This window comes from Anabas testudineus, chromosome 7 (assembly GCF_900324465.2).
Source record: "Anabas testudineus chromosome 7, fAnaTes1.2, whole genome shotgun sequence".
Lineage (NCBI taxonomy): Eukaryota > Metazoa > Chordata > Actinopteri > Anabantiformes > Anabantidae > Anabas > Anabas testudineus.
The window spans coordinates 21,449,815-21,467,663 of record NC_046616.1 but is presented as its reverse complement, the minus strand read 5'-3'; the positions used below and the strand labels follow the sequence as shown (position 1 = coordinate 21,467,663).

General features: G+C 42.0%; 2 protein-coding genes across 3 annotated transcripts; one reads left to right on the top strand and one right to left on the bottom strand.

Annotated features, from left to right (window-relative positions):
• Positions 1-558: 558 nt before the first annotated feature.
• On the bottom strand, positions 559-4,095 carry mul1b (mitochondrial E3 ubiquitin protein ligase 1b). 2 transcript variants are annotated; one of them, XM_026369035.1, is made up of 5 exons: positions 3,964-4,095; positions 2,907-3,052; positions 2,724-2,811; positions 2,486-2,606; positions 559-1,623 (listed from the first exon to the last, which is right to left on the bottom strand). In XM_026369035.1, exons 2-5 carry the CDS (start codon positions 3,024-3,026, stop codon positions 894-896), a joined length of 1,059 nt encoding a protein of 352 aa, XP_026224820.1. In that variant the 5' UTR covers positions 3,027-3,052; positions 3,964-4,095; the 3' UTR covers positions 559-893. The 2 variants fall into 2 exon arrangements, with proteins under 2 accessions (XP_026224820.1, XP_026224821.1); XM_026369036.1 differs by lacking the exon at positions 3,964-4,095 and adding an exon at positions 3,294-3,948.
• A 7,617-nt stretch (positions 4,096-11,712) lies between these two features.
• On the top strand, positions 11,713-13,895 carry fam43b (family with sequence similarity 43 member B). Its single transcript, XM_026368462.1, has one exon. It carries the CDS (start codon positions 11,808-11,810, stop codon positions 12,807-12,809), a length of 1,002 nt encoding a protein of 333 aa, XP_026224247.1. The 5' UTR covers positions 11,713-11,807; the 3' UTR covers positions 12,810-13,895.
• Positions 13,896-17,849: the final 3,954 nt, after the last annotated feature.

The window sequence follows — 17,849 nt, the reverse complement described above, 5'->3', positions numbered from 1 at the left end:
TTCAGCCAGTCAGTGGGCACTGATGTTTCCTAGGTCCCTACAGTACAGTGTGCTTTAACAAGATTTACATGTGTTACTATTTGGTCTGTGTGCCCGCTGCACCATGAGGAAAATAAAAACAGGACAGGACTGTGCCAGCGGGACCCTTTCTTCAGAACATGAAAACAATACCTGACAGAAGCTTGTACAATTACCCCAGCACCACCTCACCTCACCCTTCAAAGGGAAACTTCCCTCAGTCCTTCCCAAGCCCTCACTGAAGCCACATCCCAACATAAGACAGTAAAAGACAGACGCTCCTACCCCAACGAAGCCTCAGAACATCCAGAAATGACCAAAAAGGACCTGTGTCACTGAAATTTTCTTGAATTTTCTTGATTTGAGGTTAAATATGCCACGCTACATTAAAGTCTACTCAGAAACTCTTGAGGCACTTCAGCAAAAGCTTGTAAAAAGGTGTGAAACGTTCATGGAAACACTCAGAAAATGCCCTTACTTCTAAGATCAATCCTTATCCAGAAACTGGGCCAACATTTGTCTAATCAATGTCCGTGCGTGTCTCAGTCAAAAGAAATTTTATTTTTTCTCTCAGGATGAAAGAAGGAATTTGATTTTCTTTTATCAAGATGAAAGCAAGGATTCCATTTTCTCTATCACAATGAAAAATGAAACCGTTTCTAAACTGAATTTGACATTTTGATGGGAAATGTGATTGTATCATGATTTAGCAGAGATACAGTACCTATAATTTATCAGTTGTTATTATTACAAGCAAAAAAATACAAAAAGCACTGACTCTCAAGCATAGAAATAGATGTCATTAATATAACCATGGATGTAGTGTAGTGTTTGCATTACAAGCATTCCCACACATTTCTGAATTCACTGAAACATTAGCTGTTGTAAAGAGGCACCACCCTGTCTATAGTCGCCCTGCAGATGGGGCACTTCTTTGGCCCTGGCAGGGCCTCATAGCACTGAGCACAGGCGCACACGTGACCACACTCTAGAAACACACAGGAGCGTTCCCGGCTCAGGCACACAGTACAGCTGGTGGGGGACACGCTGCTTTCCTCTATGTTCAGTTCGCGCATGCGTTTCTTCTGCTGCTCCTTGAACTCCTCAAGCACGCTCCTCTCCTTCTTCTTCTGCCTGCGCTGCACATATCGCTTCCACACGATGAAGATGAGCGTGGAAAAGGCTGTGATGCCGAACACGAGCGTCAGGATCCTCCACAGTCTGACGCTGTTGCCCTGCTTCCTCAGGAGAGACTCGTAGTCGAGCCGGGTGAGGAAGTAATGGAAGCCCTGCTTGGGAGGCTGGAGTTTGATAAGGTTGTTATCTAGGACCAGCTCTCCCACACCTGTGACGCTGTCTCCCAACCGCAGCATCTCCTCAGTTTCATGGATGCCCTTGGGTCGTTCCCCGCTGATGAAGTGGCCAATAACACTGGACAGGGACTGGACTGTAGGGTGGAAGTTCTCGTAGGTGGTCTCAAGGTCCAACTCTGCAGCATCTAAAGGACGTACAACTCGAACTGTGGCGGCAATATCTTCGTCATGAGACCCGAGGGCAAATGGAACAGTGTTGGTGCGCTGGTGGATAACTTTCTCTGTGCTGTTCCTGTTCAGACATATTTCAGGGAATAATGATAATGATTATTGTCATTACTGATTTATGGCACCAGCGATACCATTAAGAGTTTTGTCTCATTCTGTGCCAATCATAACCTAAGGGCACATGCAAATCAGCTTAAAATATAAATGATCCATGTGGTTCAAGCAGGAACTCGGTAAAGCAGTGTGTAAAATTTCCATTAACATGCTTGCTTCTGACGTCATGTGTTGTCAACACCTGCTTATTACTTTTTGTTATAAATGTAGTTCCCTCAGGTAAATAGAACATCTTAAAGCAGCAGCTTATAAACAGGTTACAGCTTCTGATTTGAGGGCTGAAGGAGCTGTTAGCATCCAATGTGTTTACCTTTATAAATAATGTGAATTTGACAACTGTTTAAAGCAAGAATAAACTACATTTAAAACGAATGCTCCCACTGGTTGCTATGATTACTAGTTTTATAAAATGTCAGAAAAAGGCAATAAATAAAGAAATTACTTACAGTATTGTTTCTGTGGTGAATGTTTTGATCGTTCACTAAACAAGTTAAGGAGTAGAATGAGATGTGTGTGTTCCTGTTTGCAAGTGAAGTTAAATAAGTAGTAGAGGAAAGCTAATCTACAGGCTGCTGTACACTGCCATCACTGCCTCATACAAAGATTGATTGGCTGTATGGAACTGACGTCTCCTCCAACATCATGACCGACCTACACCACGTATTAATGGTAATCAGACTAATTCATGCAAAAATATGGGGCGGCATCACAGAAGCATGAAATATAAATTACTCCGAGTGACCGACGGAGATAGTGTTTCACAGATATTTACTATATTCAGAATATTTTCAACATTGTTTTAACCCTCTTACCAGATGTGAGTGGTGCGATTCCACACCATCTTTTCCTCCTTCAGCGTCAGTCTTTCAATGACGCCTTTGCAGTTGTCGACAAACTGACTGCTCAGAGTTTCCTTCACAGATCTCACCACACCTACAGTGGCCAATAAATAACAACAAACTACTGTTATAATTATGCCTGGAATGTTTTAGTCATCGTGAGTGAAATTTAATTCACCAAAGAGTAACTTCATTTAGATGTACAACACACCTTCGATGACAGCATATGGGATGCATCTTCCAGGGGTTTCAGACAGGACGTTTTTCAGATCCTGGTCGATGGATACTTTCTTAGCTTCCTAAAGAACCAAACATTTAAGGTTATCAAAAACAACATATCAGGGTACACACGTCTGACATATGACAAAGCAGAGGGAGCAGAAATGTTCCTGACCTTTAATCTGGAAACAGTTGTAGATCTGTTCCTGTAAATGGTATAAAAGATGGCAGTCAGGGCCGAACTGGTGGCTAAAACCACAATCTGTGCAGTCGAGGGTTTCCCACTGGAGTCCATCCTGTGATCTGCAGCATTCAGGGCAGCTGTGGGGCAGGTGAAGGGGAGAGACGTCTGTCACTTAATGCTGTCAATCAAATACATGGTTGTCGGTGTTACACAAAACCAGTGGTGTTAAGTAACAAGGTACAGTTTTGTAGTACTTATACTTGAAGTGTTTCCATTTTCTGCTACTCTATACAATACCATTCACAGGGACATTTCATAATTGTATCTGACAGCTATGATGTACAGTACTGATTAAGAAGGATCAACTAATTATTTTACTTATGAATTATCCATGGACTTGTTCATTGTCCTCAGTGATCCATATTCTGTCCTGTGTGCTGAAGTAAACAGGACCTTCAGCAAACCCTTCAGCACAGCATGTGAGAGCAGGACTGAGCTGGCATTTACATTTAACGTTAGCTAATCTACATTCATTTGTTAATAATTCAGCTACGGCCCAGACACTAAACATGCCATCAACACAAATAGTCATTTGTACTGGCAATGGTTATTCTCATGTTACCATTAACATCACACTGAGAAACACACGACTAGCATAAAGTTAGCTTAGGTTCTGTCGGCTATAAGTAGAGCCTGCTGGTGCTAGCTGTCTGTGTATGACTTGCATGGTGATATTTTGTGTTCGTCATTATTCGCAGACATGATCTTCGCACATTATTCTATCTGAAATGCGTTAGCGTTAGTCTGACTTTAAACAGGTAGCTATTTGCGGAGCTAACTAACAGTTAGCTAACGTAAGTTACAGCCACACACTTCCTTGATTGGACCTTAACAGCTAGGTAGCTAAATTAGCAGTTAGCTAGCTGTGCCTCGGATATGACAACATTATTTAAACATCCGTTTAAAACATATCGTGACTGCTGAATGTTGCAAACCACTGAAACCAGTATCAGGCTGCACGGAGCACTACTGAAGAGGTTTGTCCGACCTGTGTTGGGACTCGTCCCTCTGTCAACACAGCTTTGACAACAGCTGCAGTCTCCACACTTCAAAATAAGAAGCGCTGAAGTGCAGTGCTCCTCTCCGCCGGCAGATGTCAGTGTGGCATCATCCAGGTTGATCTCAGGTGCTATGAACCAGGTTCATTTACCAAACTTCACTGGAACTTATTCCAGTGTAACAGTGTGTTTTAATGCAATTTCTCCACTAGTAAAGCTTTTCTTCCTCTTCTTCTTCTTAAATGTAGAGATCTTCTATTTTACACCACCTGCAACTTATAATTGGTAAGTATATGTTGTGCTTTTTACTCCCCTACATTTCTTTTTTTACCACTTTTGTTACTTTGCAGATTCTGAATACACAATCAGCTAATAAATGTTGATGTGTATATAAAGTTATTATTGATTTAATAACCATGTGTGCTGTTTTCTCCCCGAGTCACTAAGTAACCAAGCTATTTGGCCCCTTATTTTTTTAAGACATAAATGAGCCAATTTCACAAGAGAGCTTTTTCATTTCTCGAAATAATGAAACAAATCAACCAGTTATCAAAAGAAAAAGATCCTAATTTTCCTCACGATCTCAAGATAATGAACTTGTAATCTCAAGATAACAGCACTAAACAAATAATTGCAAGCAGCATAAAGTGGAGTATGTCAGAATTATACTCAGTTGTCCTACTTGAATGTACTTACTTCCTACAACTGCTGTGTTGTAGCCGGAAAACTACTAACACCGATGATCATGCACCTATTACCAAAGCTACTACACGTGTACAGGGCCGATCTCTGTGCCCACAAAAATAAAGCTGGATTGTGAAATTATTGTTTATGCTTTAATGCATAGCTCCTGATAAAATATATAACTAAAATATCTTATTCTACACAAGAATTGATTGCATCCTGACTTTTTGTTACTCTGCTGCTGTTTTCCTATTCCCTTCAATGTCTCAGTTAATTTGTCTACTGCACCATTTGCTCACTCTTGTTTTGCCACTGCAGACGACAGAGAGCCAGTGTTCTAGTGAAACTAATACAGATTTCAAGCCATTAAAAATGGGAGGGAGCACCCACGGGCCACCTGCAGGTTAGAAAGACTGTCTCTCCCTGAGTTGATCCTCTGTGCTAGCGATCTGTTCCAAGCTGCATACCAATGATGCTCCCTGCACTATTATTGGCAGTTTCAAACTTTAACCATGACCTTGTGCCCACTTACAATGCCCACCAGGGTACGCGCATGAACACAGTCACATCAGGCAAATGGTTTGGTTTAGATGAAAAACAATATATCATTATATATATATATATATATATATATATATATATATATATATATGGCATAATGTGATGTGGCATAATGTGATGGTGGGTTTGTTTAGATTAGCTGAGTTTACAATAGGCAAACACTGCTCTTAGCTGAGATGATATATTTAAAAATGTATTCCCACCTACACCAGCACTGTCTGAATCTGTTCTGACATCCATCAAAAGAATACAAATTACAACTTTATGTTTTACAGATGCCAGTACAACATAGAAAATATATGGCACTTCAGTTTTTGATCCAGTAAATTAACACTGAAAATAATGGGCATCCAATTGATAGATTGTATTGACTGTGTGTACCCCAAGATATCACACATCATGTCTGATTATGTGTTTACTTGCTCCAGGTTTCCTAACTGTCAAAACTAGACCACATCAGTCCATTAAAACACTGGCACGACATAGGTTCAAGCAGTGATGAATTCATGATCTACATTGGGTCAGTCGATTCAAAGTATAACCAAATTGTAACATTAGGTCTGATAAGGCCTCTGTTCTGAGCTATAGTACCCTTTAACATAAAAAAACATTTAATCTGCAGGCATTACTGTCAGAAAAAACTCCTAACAGACGTGATCAACCGGACATGTGACTGATTAGCTTATAAGATTTATTTGAGTTTAGCTTCTGACAGGAAAAGGTGCAACCTTATTTCTAACCCCAGCAAGAGAAACCGAGTCCTGAGGGCTTTGATTCAACATTAGTCATGTTTTGTAGATGGGCTACCTCACAGATTCAATGCCCTCTCTGCCTACATAAACCTCCCACTTCCTACTTTCTTTGTGTCTGCCACATAATGACTTCCGTTTAAATTGCAGCCCCGACACACATTCACATGGACTTCAGACGAGCAGAAATAGAGACAAGAGGCTAGAAGAACATACAGGATGTATCCTCCTGATGCTCTAGTGTTTGAAGGACGAAGCCTGGCAATTAGTCTGCCTGTCGGCATTCAACCAAACTCCTTTCTGTGCAGAGTCTGTACAGTTAGCCCCATCACAGTGCACGTAACTCCATTTCTTAATATCATGTGAGATTTACCACCCAGATGCTGAAAGTGCTGCAAACATACAGTACAGCTTGACAAAGTAGCACACTGCTATACTGGTAATAATAATAATACTAATAATAATCATCATCTTAATTGTAACTATCTAAAACTAACTTTTGAACCTTTAAAATGTTGCTTTTAGTTTGGTTGGAACTAATTGTCTCAAACTGTCAGCACTCCCTTTTAATTTATGTCATTCTAACTTTACAACATCATACTTCCATAAATAAATCATAGATCAATAAATCATCTTTTTAACTTCATTCAGGTGCTTCTAATGGACTCATTCAACATCAAGGAATGAGATCAAAAGTCTGATGAAACACTTCAAAGGTCTCTATTGTAAAAGACCATTTGTTATAATTGAAAGATTTCTATCCTTTTCTCTAAGTGTATCACACAGTTTTAGATCACCCCCAGTATACAATGGGCTTATTCCCCCACTAAGAACCACATTATTTGAAAAAGTCTCCGCTCCTCGAGGTACTGAAATCTGCTGGCATTCTGTGCCTGCTGGATTGCCTTCGAGGATTACTCAACATAAGCACTGGGTGCATTATGAAGCTAAGTGCCAAAGACTTTATGTTGGTGCCACTCACATAATGTTCCTGTTTAACACATTTACCTGCAACATACTAATGATGCTAATAGTGCTGTGTAAGATGCTTAAATTAGCGTAGCATAAAGACTGGAACCTGGAGAAAGCTGTTACTGCGAAGGTCAATACTTTACACGCTGATTGGATTTGTTTAATCAGAAAATACTTAAGGTGGCAAAATTCAGCAACTGGAAAAAAAAATCTTAAACTTAAAGCTACAGTATGTAACTTTTAATCAGTTTTGCAGCTCTTTATTTATTGTAATTTAATGACGACTAATACTAGAAGGACTGCGCAGGGAGTGGTGAACGCAGAAGAGCAGAGCAGAGCAGGGAGAAGGACTTTCTTTCAGACCTCTAATCAAAACATTGTTCAATAAACCCACTGATTTGTGCTAAAGTGTTAACCTTCAGGACTCACTACTAAGGCACTCTATTGGCTTGAGCCGTGGTAGATGCAGTTTATATATAATTCACATCAACATATCCTAATTGGCTCTTATTGCTAAATTTTCCTTGACTAATTAGCCTATTTTCTATTTAACCTTACATGCAAACTAATTAATGACTTGCTGTAACGCTGCATTTATCTATGGTATAGTTCAAGCATAAATGAGAGGACGTTGACCTGCGGGTCTCCTGATTAAAGGCAGGAATGCATCTCCTGCACCTAATGTCCAGCACTGTCCCTGTTCATTAAACGATGATTTACTTGAACTTCATTATGCATAGAGTCAAACAAACAGGGATCTGAAACATGGGAGTCAGATAAACAAAGACACGTCTGCAGCGCTACAGAAAATGTTGGCATTCTCTTATCATTATTGTGAGACTTGTGTGTTTTCTGTTCGATTGTGTGTAGGTGTCTTATCTACAGCAGCAGCCTGATGCATGAAGAGCAGAGTATCCCTTTCTGTCATCATTCCTTCTCTGTTGTGTGTGCCTGGTTGCCTTGCTGCCGCCCTCATATACAGCCATAAATCAGCCTCCTAAGAGCTGGGACCCTCTCTGTCAGGCCCCTTTCATTGATTACACTGCACTGGGTAAGTGTATCGTGATGAAGAGAGGGCTCAATTCAATTACACTGCCTGGGCAAAAATATGTGGCATACGCTGCTCTGGATAAAAGGAAGGGCAACAAAGACAAACAAAGCACGAGGAAGAAGAATCTAGGTGGTGAGGGAGGAGTATCTCTCAAGTAAAAGTAATTGGTTTGTGATAATAACATGTGAGGCAGTGGTTTGCTTGTGTGAGTTGACGACAGATGTGGACGATGCTTAAAAGGGTAGGGAGAAGGAGGAAGTGGGAGAGCTATGTGAAGTTCCATTCCCAGTAAATGACAGCAGCACCTCGACATACAATGCTGTAGGTGTAGTGGTTAGCACTGTTCCTTCACAACAAGAAGGATGAACCCACGCGTCAGCTGGGTGCCTTTTAGTGGGTACTCCGGTCTCCTTCCACCATCCAAGGATGTGCATGTTAGGTTAACGGGGGACTCTTTTTGTCCATGGGTGTGAATGTGACTGAATGGTTGTTTGTCTCTATATGTTGGACCTGTATTAGACTGGCTCCAGCACCTGCGACCCGTAAGAGGACACAACTGATCCAGGTGTTCAGCAGTGGGTAGTGTAGGAATAGCTAGAAAACAAGCAGGGCAGCGGGGGCCTACCGTACTGAACTATAGGATGAATTGACATGTAATTCAATTGCATTGATTTCCCCCTCAGCATGATATATTTGATATATTTTAATATTGGCAATGTGTTCCTTTTTCACCTAGCGCCGTCATTATGTGAAGAATAATATACAAACATTTTACAAACTAAACATGAGCTTGTCCCTGTGAGCATCAGTATGCTGATGTTACCATTTGTTCACATTGCCACAGACTTACTCTCTTACTTTGCCCTGTTTTAAAAAAGCTGAATTAATAGTGAAACACTGATGCATTTGCAGAGTGTTTTAAATTGACATTACTTCTAGCAGAAAAGGTTAATGAACACAAGCCAGGCTTGTTTGTTAGACTGTATAATGTTTTTTACCATGCCAAAGATTACACATTTTTATACGTTGATGATATAAAGTACTTGAACCATGATTTTTATTCTTTTAAATCTATAACATTCACCTTGAGTGTTGGCAGCTTTATTAAAATGCACCACGCTCTCTTGTCTGAGAGACCAAATTCCTATTAAATCATTTTTCCTGCGGCCCCACTGTTCACAGCTACACTATACACTATATGCTTAAATTGAATGCACACACACACACCGTTTATAATAGTGCTTTAAAGCACAGCTACAGCTCTTCCTACAAACAAACTTTCACACCCCTTTAGAGCTAAAACAGACAAAGAGTAATCTGTTGTGTCAGATCATTAGCAGTTGAGGAATGTTCCTACACCAATAATTCAAAGGAGTATAATTAGGAGAAAGCGTTACTTCCCCTGTTGAGAAGTGGGTGTCTGAAGCTCGAATAAGTTGCAGCAAGCTCACAGTTGTGACATAACGATGTCAGAAGATCCCCATAATGTGAAAATAAGAAGCCAAATGATTTCATTCTCCGTGTAGAGAAGTGGCTCTCTGTGTCTGATACTTGTGCCACAACATTTCCTAATTCCGCTGAACAACCCTCTTAGACAGGACGACACTCAGATGGCAGATAAGTCAATACTGAGGACATGCACCCATTTCTGTAAAAGCCAAACCATGATGGATCTTTTTCAATTTAGCATATCAGGGTGTGCGTTAATCTCCCGTGTTAGAGATGAGCTCTCTCACAATGCCCAGGTGATTTATGGGGCTGTAGCTGTTTGTGTAAGGCCTCTCAATCACACTGACTTTGACACTCTGGAAGATTTTGGCTCATCCGGGATCACATCACTGGTCATACTGTGTATCCACTAAACATTCAACTCAACTAGATGGAGAGTAAAAGTCTCTTAATCATTTCTCCAGGGCATCATCCAGAGACCACGCGGCTCCCGGCCAGCCTCTTTTCACCATGAGCTACTAAGAATAATTGAAGTGAAGTGAACAGATATAAGAATAAGTATAAAAATATTCCTGCATTTAAATGAGCTCTCTTCTTTACATAGCTGAAATTAATCGCATCTACATTAGAGCTGGAGGGAAGGTGCCTCAGAAGCAGTTCACTTTATTTTTCTATCCAGCGCTCTCTTTCCCACACACCAGGGCCAGACACAAGACATTCTTTGTTGCCACAGTAACCTCTCAGCAGAGAACTTCATCCACCATCTACACATGACAATTTGGTCCGTGCTGCCTGGCACGGCTTAGTGGCAGACACAGGCGATACTTAATTTGATTAATTGCTGCAGAATCCACTGAAAGAGCAGCCAGCTTTTATCTGCCGTCCTTACGAAGTGTCGGCCAAACCGCACAAATGCTTGGACACAGGCGTAGTGTAGCACAGATGTTGTGTGATCGGCATAAAGCACAGTATGGCTACAGAACACTTGATTGATGAACACTGATTTATTGTGTACATATGTAAACAACACAAAATAGCAAAATATTATATTACAGTTATTAGCTGTAAAGACAAGTTCTTATTGTCTTTTCTATCTAATAGATAAAGGAGTGATGATGATGTAGTACATGCTTTGAATTCCTTAGATATAGCAGTGCAAGTCTAAAAGCTGTAGGGTTGTTTTATTATATCCCCATTCGTGTGTGCGAAGAGACAAGAGGTGCGACTGGAGGCGGTCGCAACTGAGCATTAGCAGCAGTAGGAGCTGTACAGGCCCAAAACTGTGGGAGCGTGAGGATCATCCAGGGACATGGCTGAGACTTTACATTATTTTGCTGCACTGCTTCATTTTAAGAGCATGAACATGCTCAAGGAGATAAACTGGACTGCGTAGAATATAAATCACATTTTCAGAAGCAAATATACTTCAACACCTTGTTTCAAATACATAATTTATTTTTCATCATAGCACTTTTTTTTTGATGCAATAAACTGTTTCTGCTTTCAGGAACCAGCTCTTTCTTCAGGTTGTCCTTGAATTATTCAGGAAGTCTAATCAATAAATACTTTCACAATAGTGTGTTTTTTTTTCCCACACTGTGGACATGTTGGAAGAGTTTGTGTTATTTTATAGATGGTAAAATGATCTATTTCCAAATTTCTAACGTAAATAAACCTTTAACAGTATTGCAAGACTAAACAGAATTAGATTAGGTTTGTATCCAGTGTTAAGTTATGTATAAAACAGCCTTTAGAACAATTAGAAAGCAGTACCAGGTGGCAAACCAGGTTTATGCTCATGCTTACAACGCTACATGCTCATTATCCAGACATGCTCATTTAAATGTCACACTAAACAAGACGGATTAATCACCCTGTTTGGATTCGACTGACTTTTACACCAGAATTAACAAGTAGTCACGTGTCCCCCGGGAGAGAGTGACTAGGCGATGTTCCCTCCTCCTCAGGTTTACGAGAAACATAAATACAGTGATACCTCAGTGCAAAGCTGGGCGGATAAATAATGATTTGGTACAATGCCATTTGGAAGCAAAACAACAACACAACAGGGAGGGGGTAGAGTGTGCCGGGCTAAGGCTCCTGCACTGATCAGCGCTGCATGATGCAGACAACAGAGGCAAAAGAGGAGGAGGAGGAGGAGGAGGAGAGGAAGGAGGAGCGAGGAGGGTGGGGGGGACAGACTCACCGAGCCTCGCAGCTCTCAGTCTCTCCTCAGTGCTTCGTAAAGCAGCTTCTCTCTGCTTTTCCTCTCTTCCATGCACAAACTGGCTTCGCTGATCTCTTTCACTGAGCTGACAAGAGAAAACGCAGCGGCAGAGGGGCTCACTCACTCAACTCTTTCCACACCATGCTGCCCTGGAGAAGGAATAAGTTTGTTCTGGTGGAAGATGATGCCAAGAGTAAAGCTAAGAGCCTGGGGACTGGGCTGACCTATCACTCCATCCTCTCCTCTCTGCTGCGCTCCTGTCCTGACTTGCTGCCAGACTGTCCCTTCGACTGGGTGGGCAGCATCTTCCATACCAAAAGGCAGAAGGTGGAACTGAACAAAGAGGATCCTGTTTACAATGTGCGCTACCTGGGGAGCGTGGTCACCATCACGGCTAAGGGAGACGGCTGCACCCAGGAGGCAGTTGCCAAGATTTGGGCGAGGAGCAACTACGGGGACCAGAGTGTCAAGATGAGGTTAACAGTGGGGCCACAAGGTATTCGAATGAGTGCCGACAAGTCTGGGAAAAAGAAACCCATCCATCTTTACTCTCTGAACAGGATCACCTACTGCAGCCCTGATCCTTGCCGACCCAAGATCCTGGCCTGGATCTACAGACACCAGGTCAAGAACATGGCAGTGGTGCTTCGGTGTCACGCCGTACTGGTTAGCAAGTCTGAAAAGGCCCAGGCCATCGCCCACAGTCTCTACCAGAACGCCACCTCCGCCTTCAGCGAGTTCAAGCGGCTTAAGCGTCAGAGCGATTTCCGGCACTGCCAGCAGCAGCTGCTGGGCGAGGATGCGGTGCCCCTGATGCCGCTGAGGCGGCTGCTGAACGGCCAGTGCCACTACAGACCGCCTGCCGACAACGCCGGGAGCGCCACTCGCCTGTGCTCCATCACAGAGGAAGAGGAGGAGGAGAGTGACGAGGATAGCAGAGATGAGAAACAGGAGACAGAGAAACCAGAGGAGGACACGGAGGAGCAGCAGGAGAAACAGAAGGTTTTAACCACAAACACAGACCCAACTCAGTTATTATCAGAGTTGGACATTGGGGATATTGCCAGATTGGAGCAGTGCCAAATCAACTTTGTCAGTGACAGCAACAACAACACGTTTACGTTTATAACCTCTCTGGTGTGACGGTGAACCCGTTTCCAGAATGCGATTCTGCAGCACTACACTAACACATTCCTCTGTTTACCCTTCACCGGTACCCCACTCAGGCTCCCTCCTGGCCTCGTCCATGTAATGTGAAGTGTTTACCAGAAACTTCTCCTACTACCAGGTGGTAGAGTAAAAGTCGGCCGTTGGTTCTGTGGGAGTCACTTCTATTCTGGCCAGATGGCTCAGATGCTGGTTTGACTGTAGCAGTTTGGGAAAACTACGTGTTTACACAGAGGGCTGGTGATGCACAAGACTAACCATAGCACAATGACGAACAAGGACAGCGTGTTCAGAAAACACGAGAGTGCTGACGCTGACATCACTGACATGCGGGTCACATATTGATCACAGCACCGAGCAGGATGTGTTTATTAGTCCTCTAGCTCTTATTATTGTGAGTAGAATTAACGGCGTTTGCCAGCAGGTCCGTTTTTGACGAGCGACTTGTAATATTTTTTCAGGGAGGTATCTTTGTAAATTTGTGTAATTTTTCTAATATGACAATCCTCACTGATGTTGTCCAGACTGACCTTTGTGAGCGTTCAGAGTGGCGAGAAGAAGTTTATTACGGTTTTACTAATGATCACAGCCGACTAATGACTAAGGCTATAATTTAGGAAGCAAGCCATTGAGTCGACATGTTTATTGCTGCCATTTGTTCCACTCCTTATCATTTATGCATGACATGTTAGCAGTAACCTTTTGTGCTGAGCTTTTGTTCATTTTTTCATGTGACATCTTGGATCCCACTGCTTTTGAAAAGTAACACTGTGATAAATGTGGCGGACACACAGATGTTCATGCAGCAGTGTCTAGTTTGTGTAATGCATTTTTAAAGCAAACAGATCTTTTTTTTAGTTTACCGTTGCTGTGCTCTTTTTAGCCAAGTTTTGCAAAATGCAGTTTTTTGCCACATGAATCTTTGCAAAAACACAGATGGACCCACAATTTAACACAAACTGGTTGAAATATTCCTGTTGATGATACCTGTGATACCTGTCTAAAGATGCATTGTGATTAATATGAGATCGAGCTATTTATTTTCCAAATATGATGAATAAAAATTACCCTCACTTGGGTTTCCTTCTTCAATCTCAGAGGGAGGGTATTTCTAGATGCTATCAAAGAGATTATTCAAATGAACCAACAGCTCTGTTTCGACTAGTGTGCATTTGCATGTTTGTGATGTGAAAATATGTCTAACCTACATGTCAGACATAACCCCCCCCCCCCCAAACACATTAACACTGGCATCGTCAGCTTCCTGAGCTGTAAAGTGATAAATGACATTATGTTTTTGCCACAAGGTAAAGTTTGATACATTTCTGCAGAGCTTGTGCTAAATTCTTGGCCCTTTGCTCAGAGGGGAGCAATTAATCAGTGGATTGAATTATTCAGGAAATGAACATAAAGCAGCTGCCTCTGCAGGACGACTGTCAGGCTCTGACAGGATCCAATGATCCAAAACGGGGACAGTGAAGTTGACTCACACATCAACCATCTTACTGCTAATGTCAGCCATTTTAGTGACGACTGAATGTTTAGGGCTTTTTTCTGGAATAACACAACATCAGCAAGTGACAACAGTGAAGCACTTATAACTAAGGGTCGTGACACGTCAGGCCGGCTGTCGGCCAGCGTCACGCTGTTGTCTACCTAGTATTTACAGTGTGTGACACCTGCCCGTGGCCTTTTTTGTCGATTCAGCATGTTGAATTGGCGAGTGTCCCCGTCTGATTTGTTGTTTGTCTTAGCAAATTAAGGCAAGAGAAGGAAAACGGAACTGACAAAACACAAGCAAGTGACGTAGTCAACAGGGAACACATGGAAGGCTCTTCTTATTTTTCATATTAATTTCAACTGAACATTCAATTACGGGAAATATTTTCACAACAATGTGGCCAGAAGAGCAGTGTGAAGAGGGTTTATGGTAACACTGTTTTGTTTATGGTATAGATCTGCAGCCCTAGGTCTTCTACTTTCCCTTATTGAATGACAAATACAGGCTATGCTGTTTCTTTTCATGCATAAGGAACGTTCTGGCTGGCCGTCACATGTATTCTTTGTGGTGTGTTCAAGTGCCACTTTTTGGCCCACTCATGTCGTCTTCATCGCAACTATTTCTTTGACATTGACGAGTTTATTGGCTCTTCATCTTCTTCGTCCGCTTTCAAGAACATTTTTAAAAATTCCACATTATAAGACCTCATCAATAAATAAATTATTGTGAAATCATTTATATGAAAACAGTTCAAAAATTCACTTTGTCTTTACGTCGAACATCAAACGCTGATTGATTTGGCTTTTTCTAACTAAGGAATTAGCTCTTTAAGAGGAATACCTGCTGCTATGTCAACATAGAAAACATTTCGAGTTGCTTTGAAATCCAGAGAAAAAGCCTTCTGAAAGCTTTGTTCCAGCTTGAACCTTTGAGAGCAGTAGATTTCTTTTTCTGGAACAATCTACCTGTGAAACAGAACAGGATTCAGTGTCAGAGAACAGATAAAAGACTCACAGCAGGGATAACTGCAGAAACTGAATACCAAGAGAAACCATTTGTTTTTATAGGTTTATTGTGTTTTTCCTGCTTTTTTAACGTAAAGCTGGTTCACACTGTTTCCTCACTTGTGTAGAAATGCACTATGTGTGACATTCTGCCGATGCTATAATAACATGGACTGGTTAACAGAGGAGCCACAGTGCTTTTATGTAAACATAACACTTGTCAGGCGAGCAGGAGAGAGGGAGCAGATGGCATCAGCAAGGTGCACGCTGGGCTTTATCACCCTCGTCTTCCAGAATAACAAGGGCACAAGCTCAAATCCAAAGCTCGTTGCATTTTCTCACACTGTTAGCTGCAGGATATGCTCTTGAAGATGAAATCTAATCAAACATGGCAGACACACTGGCCTGTCAAGTATCACGCATATCGCTGCGTGCTGCCGTTTTACAGCAGACTCAAAGAGCTGCTTCTGCCTGCACACAGCGGTTCAGAGGTTCTCTCGTCCTCACGCAGCGTCTGTGAAGCAGACACGGGGGAATGAGAGACAGCACCACGGGCTTGCTCCGTCTCCATCACAACGAGGAGAAGCGATGGAACAAAATGTTGTGTCCCAACAGCAGCTGGCAGCAAGATGTGTTGAGAGGCTTCGGTGTGAGGACGCCAGAGATAAAGAAGAGTCCACGCAGGAGAAGACAGAACTCTGTGGATCAATGAGACTCTGCTCAGTGCTGAGGGAAAGAGCAGTAATGAGACCTGGTGAAAAGTGGTTGTGTGTGTAATTGGTGTGTTGCTGACTGTACAGAAATATCCACACATTTCAACAGTCCTCCAAATGAACCTGCAAAACAATGTGTTGACACAGAGTAGTGTTTTCTAATGGTGAACATTAGTTCCCAAAGCTGAGAAGTAAGAACAGGGGAGTTTTTGGCCTTAGGGTTAACATAAGGTTAGATTCTATCATCTTCAATTAAAACACACTTTATGACAAGCTAAAGAGAAACAGAGCCCATTCCTAACTCCAGTACACGGTTTGACAAAAGTTGCAAAGCCCATCTTGAACAGAGCAACATAACACCATCACCTGATTTCCTGCTTTGCTCCTGCTGTTATTATAAGTTGATAAACGTGTCTAATGCTGTCATTGTTTTGGGAGGACAGTATCTATTTCTCGTTTCGTGCTTTTATTATTTTACAGTCGGAGCCAACTTGAATTTGAGCTACAAGTTCAAATGTTCAGATGATCAAAGCTATCAAGCGTCATTTTCCATCTCATGCATATCTCATGACATGTTCCGAGAAAGACGATGCACACCTTGCAGTTTGCAAATGAGAAGCCTTGTGTTTTGCTGTGTTGCAATCACATTGAGGCAGAGGATTCTTTTCCTTATGGTGCAAACAGCAGAACTGCTCTCTAAATTGCACGTTACTGATTTTCCTCTTTGACTGAAATAGTTGGCATTTTGTATTATATAACACAACATCCCCACGTGGTTTTCAAGTGACGGTAAACCTGTGCCAGTGAGACTAACTACACAGCTAACTAAATTATAAGAATCAGGATCATTTGTTAATGCAAGCCAGAAAAACATCCCACAAAAAAACATCAGCAATGCCAAAATGGAAAAAGTCTGAGATGAAAGGCCATGCCTCAGGAAGTATGTGCGTGCACATGGTGCTTAATAGTGCTGTTCAAAAAAAATTAATGATTTCTCTGTTGTTTCTTTTCTCCCAGGAACGGTGCATGTCTTTTGCAGCAAGGTAATAGAAGCAGATATATTCATGGCTGTGAAACAACTGAATCATACAGTCTTGAAGAGGGTTGCACTCCTTTTTTGCTGCTGACTTTATTGAAAATGAGCCACAGATGATATCCTCGGCCCTATTCTGCTGTTTACACATTTAAACTACTCTTATATATAAAATCTACTTGAGGAAATTTAATAAGTGTGTCACACAGCACCTGATGTCTTTCCACCACAGGCTACAAAACAGGGGAATGAATTGCTGAAAGGTTGCACGTATCCGTCGTCCACTGACGTCACCAGAGGGCCATTACACAGACTAATTATGAAATCAATAACCTGGGAGCACAGGTTTGTGTATTCAAAGTGTTCTTTTATGGCACCAATTTGCAAACATTGCTGCTTATGCCCTTGTGGGGTTTGCTGTTTGCTGTTTTTCTCGTTGTGTTCAGGGTTCTGAGTGAAGCTGTAGACAAGAAACACAGTGAGGAACAGGGAGGATGTCTTTCTGTGGCTTTCTATATAAAAAGCTACAGTCAGGTGACAGTTAGCTTAGCATTAAGGCTACAGTGGAATCAGAAGAAGTAATTAACCCGGGGTCAGGGGTGAATAATCACGGCCGTCAAGAGCCATAGCCCTACTTGAATTCCAGCCAGCCCTTCACTTCCAGCTTGTGGTTGGCTGAACACACTTGACTCAGGTAATCAGCAGTTGGTAGAACAGGATGGTTGGAAAACAAGCAGAACAGTGTCTCTTAAGCACCAGGGTGGT